Consider the following 6442-nt stretch of genomic DNA (forward strand, 5'->3'; position numbering starts at 1 on the left):
GGTCTGGTGCCCCAGGTGGGCGGAGTTTGCGAATTTTAGACTATTCCATTGGTCTATAAGAGAAATCGCCTTCCACTCGGGGCACTGGGCCATGCAAAACGAACTCCACCAATCCGTCAGTCTGACACAGTCGATAACGTGGCACTCTACCTTCTTGCCTTTGTGCTGTTGTCTGTGCCCAATAATGTTTGTACCATGTTTTGTGCTGCTACCATGCTTCCATATTGTGTTTATATCATGTTATGTGGTGTTGCTGCCATGCTGTGTTATTATGTGTTGTTCCTACCATGTTGTCTTAGGTCTCTCTTTATGTCATTTGGGTTTTGTCCTATATTTTTAATTCCCCATCCCCACAGGAGGCTTTTTGCCTTTTGGTAGGCCATCATTGTAAATAAGAATTTGTTAACTGGCACTAACCTTAACCAAACCCTAACCCAACTTTAAACTATTCTGAAATTAAATATGATTTTGCCCTTCAGCCATGTCCACTTAGTCTTCCTCTATGCTTGGACAGATAAAAAGCAATTGGCAAAATACCTGGAAACAAATACTAGGCAAGTTTGACTGTTGAATAAATATGAAGGCTTACAAGTGGTAACAATTCCATATTTTTTTAAAAGTTAGTTATGCATAAATGAGCTAAAATCCACCCTCCAAATTAAATTAGCACTCAATTTTTCAAGACTTCAAGATTTTTTTGCAGGTGACTCATTCTATGGTTTTAGCCCTTTACAACCTTAAGTCACATTTCTATGTGGAAGTGGACCATTTGCAATGATTGTACCTAAAGTGTGTTGTATAATTGATTTGAACACTGAGATGGATTGACTTATAGAGTACAGGAGACAAAATGCTATCAAAGTTATGCCTTTAATAGAGATTTGGTTCAAAAGTTGGAATTTAACAGCTTGAGAAGGCCACAGTGAAAAGGGACAGACAAGACAAACAGGACACTGAAAAATGTCAGTAAGGCATGTGAAGTAAGTACACATGACACATCTTTACGCCAGCTCCTCCTCTCCTTCCTCCTCAAACTCTCCCTCCTCCTCGGCGGTGGCGTCCTGGTACTGCTGGTACTCAGACACCAGGTCGTTCATGTTGCTCTCAGCCTCAGTGAACTCCATCTCGTCCATACCCTCCCCGGTGTACCAATGGAGGAAGGCCTTACGACGGAACATGGCGGTGAACTGCTCGGAGATGCGCTTAAACAGCTCCTGGATGGCCGTGCTGTTGCCGATGAAGGTGGCGGCCATCTTGAGGCCGCGGGGAGGAATGTCGCAGACAGCGGTCTTGACGTTGTTGGGGATCCATTCGACAAAGTAGCTGCTGTTCTTGTTCTGGACGTTCAGCATCTGCTCATCCACCTCCTTCATGGACATGCGGCCCCTGAACACTGCAGCTACGGTGAGGTAACGGCCGTGACGTGGGTCGCAAGCTGCCATCATGTTCTTGGCATCAAACATCTGCTGGGTGAGCTCAGGCACAGTGAGGGCCCTGTACTGCTGGCTCCCCCTGCTGGTCAGGGGGGCGAAGCCCGGCATGAAGAAGTGGAGACGGGGGAAGGGCACCATGTTGACAGCCAGTTTACGGAGGTCAGCGTTGAGCTGGCCAGGGAAGCGCAAGCAAGTGGTGACCCCGCTCATGGTGGCTGACACCAGGTGGTTGAGGTCGCCATAGGTGGGCGTGGTAAGTTTAAGGGTACGGAAGCAGATGTCATACAGAGCCTCGTTGTCAATACAGTAGGTCTCGTCGGTGTTCTCTACTAGCTGGTGGACTGACAGGGTGGCATTGTAGGGCTCCACCACAGTGTCTGATACTTTGGGCGAGGGCACTACACTGAACGTGTTCATGATACGATCGGGGTACTCCTCACGGATTTTGCTGATGAGCAGGGTGCCCATGCCCGAGCCTGTGCCCCCGCCCAGGGAGTGGGTGAGCTGGAAACCCTGTAGACAGTCACAGCTCTCTGCCTCTTTCCTCACCACATCCAAAACAGAGTCCACCAGCTCTGCTCCCTCTGTGTAGTGGCCCTTGGCCCAGTTGTTTCCAGCTCCACTTTGGCCTGCAGACAAACAAAAGGGACCAGGTCTTTTGACAACATATAGTAATGCCCCAAATTAATACAATATCAATACAATATCCATTGTAGCAATATTAAGACGCTTCTTCCTTAGGATGTAGATTTCATGAATACAAGTTGTTGGATCAAATATCATTCTCAAAATCTCAAAAGCAGAAAGCCAGGGCTCACCGAAGACGAAGTTGTCTGGTCGGAAGATCTGTCCAAAGGGACCCGACCTCACAGAGTCCATTGTACCAGGCTCCAAGTCCACTAACACCGCACGGGGGACATACTTGCCTCCTGCAAAGCAAAAGAGAAACGTTTGAGGCATTGTATTGCCCACGAAACCATGAACGACCACCAAATGCATTGGTCACTAATTTTCTAATCAAGTTCACCCAGTGGTGTTACGTGCGGGAGCGCAATTATACTTTTTTTTACATTTTTTTAAATCATCATAATTTCTCAACGTTTGTACCGACAGATTTAATATCATTATTGAATATGCATAAAATTATTTATAATTATTCACGTTTTACCAGGGAAATGTCCAAACGGCATCTGCATGCTAATCATTTGATCTCAAATAGTTTAATAGGAATATGCGATTAGATCTTCTTGAATTACTGTTTCGGGAGCAAATTAGAGTATATGGTATTAAACTATTACCCTTGTATTTTGTTTCAATCAAAGCATAGGCAGGGCCAGATTAATGCAGGGGCTTACTGGTGCTGAAAATGTCTTTCCTAAATAAGGGAAAAAATAATAAATAAATAAATAAATATTACACACATATACACACACACACACACACTAAAAAATTAAGACACCCAGTAAAATACTACTTGAGTAAGAGTCTAAAATACTTAATACTTAAGTATCAAAAGTAAATGTAATTGCTAAAATACTTAAATATCAAAAATATAAATAATTTAAAATGTATTATATTAAGCAAACGCTCATTTTCTTGTTATTTTTCTTTCTTTGCAGTGTGCCAGGGGTACACTGCAACACTAAGATATAATTCCGCCAGATCAGAGGCAGTAGGGATGACCAAGGATGTTTTCTTGATAGGCTCTCCAGAGGGTGGTGGTGCGGTCTGCACAACGCATCACTGGGGTCAAACTACCTTCCCTCCATGACACACCTACAGCACCCGATGTCACAGGAAGGCCAAAAAGATCATCAAGGACATCAACCACTGCCTGTTCACAATGCTACCATCCAGAAGGCGAGGTCAGTACAGACCGAGAGACTGAAAAACAGCTTTCTCTCAAGGCCATCAGACTGCTAAACAGCAATCACTAACTCAGAGAAGCTGCTGTCTACATTGAGACCCAATCACCTGCCATTTTAATAAATGGATCAATAGTGACTTTATACAATGCACTCTAAATAATGCCACTTTAATAATGTTTACATATCTTACGTTACTCATATATACTGTATTTTATATTATCTATTGCCCCTTGCCTATGCTGCTCGGCAATCGCTCATCCATATACTTACATATTCTCATTCACCCCTTTAGATGTGTGTATTAGGTAGTTGTTAGATATTACTGCTCTGTCTGAACTAGAAGCACAAGCATTTCGCTACACTCCATTAACATCTGCTAACCACGAATTGCCAACCACGAATTGAACCATTTTCCTGTCCTGCTAAGCATTCAAAATGTAACAAATACTTTTGGATGTCAGGGAAAATGTATGGAGTAAAAAGTACATCATTTTCGTTAGGAATGTAGAGAAGTAAAAGTTGTGAAAAATATAAATAGTAAAGTAAAGTACAGATACCCCCAAAAAACTACTTAATTAGTACACCACTGAAAATAGGCATACTACTCATTATGCGATCTTACAAGACACTCGGACAGCGTCGTACATGAGTCCCAAGTCCATAACAAACTGTTGAGGACAACCTCTCGTAGTTCTGTCTGTGGAGTTGTTATTAGGTGGGATTTGGTCAGCTCAAAGTGTGCGCAGAGCGCTTCGAAGTTGGACCAGTAAAGAGCTCGCCACCCAGCGCGTTCCCATACGCGGCCTAGTTTTGGTTATTTTTGTGGTAATTTAGTATTATAACGACCCTGGGTTTATAAGTACGGATATCGACTCTACCGCTTGAGCATGATTTTGCAGCACGGCCGATAGCGGGCTAGAAGGTCGAGGGTTCGAGACAGGCAGGGGGTCTGTTTCTTACAGTATAATATATTCATTATTTATCAGAATACATTTTCCAAAAATATTTTTACCAGCTTCGTGTAGGCCCCTATTCTCAAATTGAAAAAATGTGATCTAGCAGCACTTACAACCCTATTTTGTTTAAATGACTAGAGAATATATAGAACTAGTAGGCTAATAGAGGACCTACCCGTGGCTTCATTGTAATACACATTAATTCTCTCCAGCTGAAGGTCACTGTCCCCATGGTATGTGCCAGTGGGGTCGATGCCATGTTCGTCACTAATCACTTCCCAGAACTAGAGGAAAGAAATGGAACAGGTGTTAGCTCCAACTCACATCCCATAGCCATCCCAAAAGATATGCCAGCGAAGCAATTTGCAGGGAATGAATCAAATACAGAGCAATTACAATACAGAAAACGTGCGTATGTAGCCTAATAGTAGTAGCCTAGCTAGATCATTTATTTAGAACTAACATTAGATAGATAAATTACAGACAATGCAAGGCTCTACGTTACTGAGCTTTAATGAAGGGTGAAATAGTCTGAAAGTTGAACCAACCTTTGCTCCAATTTGGTTGCCGCACTGGCCAGCCTGCAAATGCACAATTTCCCTCATTTTGAGTGAATTATTATTTTATTTTTTTAAACAGGTGAAGTATAACTGCCGCTGTCGGATACACTCTGAAACAAGAAAGAAGTATACGCGATTCAAAATCGGAGGACTGATTTATAATCAGTGGCAACGGAAGATTATGAATGCTATTGGTTTAAACACCCGTCAATCATAGTACAACTCTATTTCATTGGATAACAAAAGTTGATTCCTAGTTTTGATTGGCTCTCACGATATAGTAACCTGTTGTCAATGGTTACAGAAATGGAAACATTGGAGAGTCGCTGGGACACTTTGGGCTCTTTATGTTCGTGGACTTTGGGGATACTTTTGTATTCTTTGTAACTAGGAAAGCTTGCAGGTGGTATCATTGAATGCGAAGCTGGCCAACAAGGTTTATTGCTACACACAAAATGTAACCAAACAGCACTCAAGATTTACATTTTAATGTAAAAACATGTTAAAAGTTTGATAAGGCTGCCTCCATTTCTTCACTTTTGAAACAATGCATTACATGAAACTAATGCTTGCTAGGTATAAAACTATAAGAAGGTCATAGCAATTCATCATGGGATATGTTTGAAAAGAAAATATAATTTATGACTGGAATGACATTTAAATTGTGCCAGATATTATCTTTGTATTACCTGCAAATACTTTGTGAAGTAAAAAATAGTAAAGGGGCTATAAAAAAATAAATAATTGAGTCATCAATAGGCTAAACTTATTGACATTAGTGGCTGCATTGATGAAATAAGAAGAGCAACAATAATGATTGAAAAAACATTCAAGTCCACTTGCATATATAATAATAATCATACATTTTATTTGTAATATGCTTTTGTTTTATTTCATATCAGAATTTCCCTAGTAGTTTTAAGACCAGTTATTTTCTATCATTCTCTAAACATTGCGTACAGGCTGCATCAAGTTAACACCCTCAAAGCACTTTTACTGCCATTGAGAGAGATAGAGAGAGATGTGAATAACACAATGGCAATATATTGCTAATAGTAGACCTGGAAAACATTAGATTAACAAAACATGACTAAAATGTTCATCATTGGGAAATAACTGAGGGTTCCTGAGGCCAATGCTGTCCCAATATCCAGTGGAATGTGATTTAGGCTATGAAGTATTTGTTTTGTTTGGAGAGAGCTGATGGCGACCATGGTGATAGTCATGGTGATGACAGCTATGGAGGAGGTTTGCGTTGACTTTGGACAGAGTCCACCCGGCATAATAACTTGACATGCAGTATTGAAGTTCTTTACTTTTTACAACAACTTTCCAAATAAACTATGAATCATCAAGGTAGTTTAGTTTCACTGGAGAATGATTTTCTATGCCCACAGTCTATAAATGTATAAGTAATTTGTATGCAACTCAGACACATCAAGTTTATTAGATATACATTTGTAATTCAAGCAATGGAGATTTCCAGTGGATATGAATGAACTACAATACAGCTAAAGTAACCCATTATTTTTGTATTTTACCTTTATTTAACTAGGCAAGTCAGTTAAGAACAAATTCTTATTTGCAATGACGGCCTAGGAACAGTGGGTTAACTGCCTTGTTCA

At 40.9% G+C, this 6442-nt stretch overlaps 1 protein-coding gene across 1 annotated transcript; it reads right to left on the minus strand.

Annotated features, from left to right (window-relative positions):
- Positions 1–851: 851 nt before the first annotated feature.
- zgc:55461 (beta-tubulin family protein) lies at positions 852–4963 on the minus strand. The gene is made up of 4 exons (XM_021601756.2): positions 4806–4963; positions 4433–4541; positions 2252–2362; positions 852–2062 (listed from the first exon to the last, which is right to left on the minus strand). Exons 1-4 carry the CDS (start codon positions 4860–4862, stop codon positions 1002–1004), a joined length of 1338 nt encoding a protein of 445 aa, XP_021457431.1. The 5' UTR covers positions 4863–4963; the 3' UTR covers positions 852–1001.
- Positions 4964–6442: the final 1479 nt, after the last annotated feature.

This window comes from Oncorhynchus mykiss, chromosome 5 (assembly GCF_013265735.2).
Source record: "Oncorhynchus mykiss isolate Arlee chromosome 5, USDA_OmykA_1.1, whole genome shotgun sequence".
Lineage (NCBI taxonomy): Eukaryota > Metazoa > Chordata > Actinopteri > Salmoniformes > Salmonidae > Oncorhynchus > Oncorhynchus mykiss.

What these genes read in the sequence shown, in the direction of transcription:
- zgc:55461 (XM_021601756.2), bottom strand. Translation starts at nt 4,862, where the DNA reads ATGAGGGAAATTGTGCATTTGCAGGCTGGCCAGTGCGGCAACCAAATT. An exon ending in GTATTACAATGAAGCCACGG is followed by an intron (nt 2,363 to 4,432) that starts GTAGGTCCTCTA and finishes TTTGCTTTGCAG; the next exon opens with GAGGCAAGTATGTCCCCCGT. An exon ending in ACCAGACAACTTCGTCTTCG is followed by an intron (nt 2,063 to 2,251) that starts GTGAGCCCTGGC and finishes GTTTGTCTGCAG; the next exon opens with GCCAAAGTGGAGCTGGAAAC.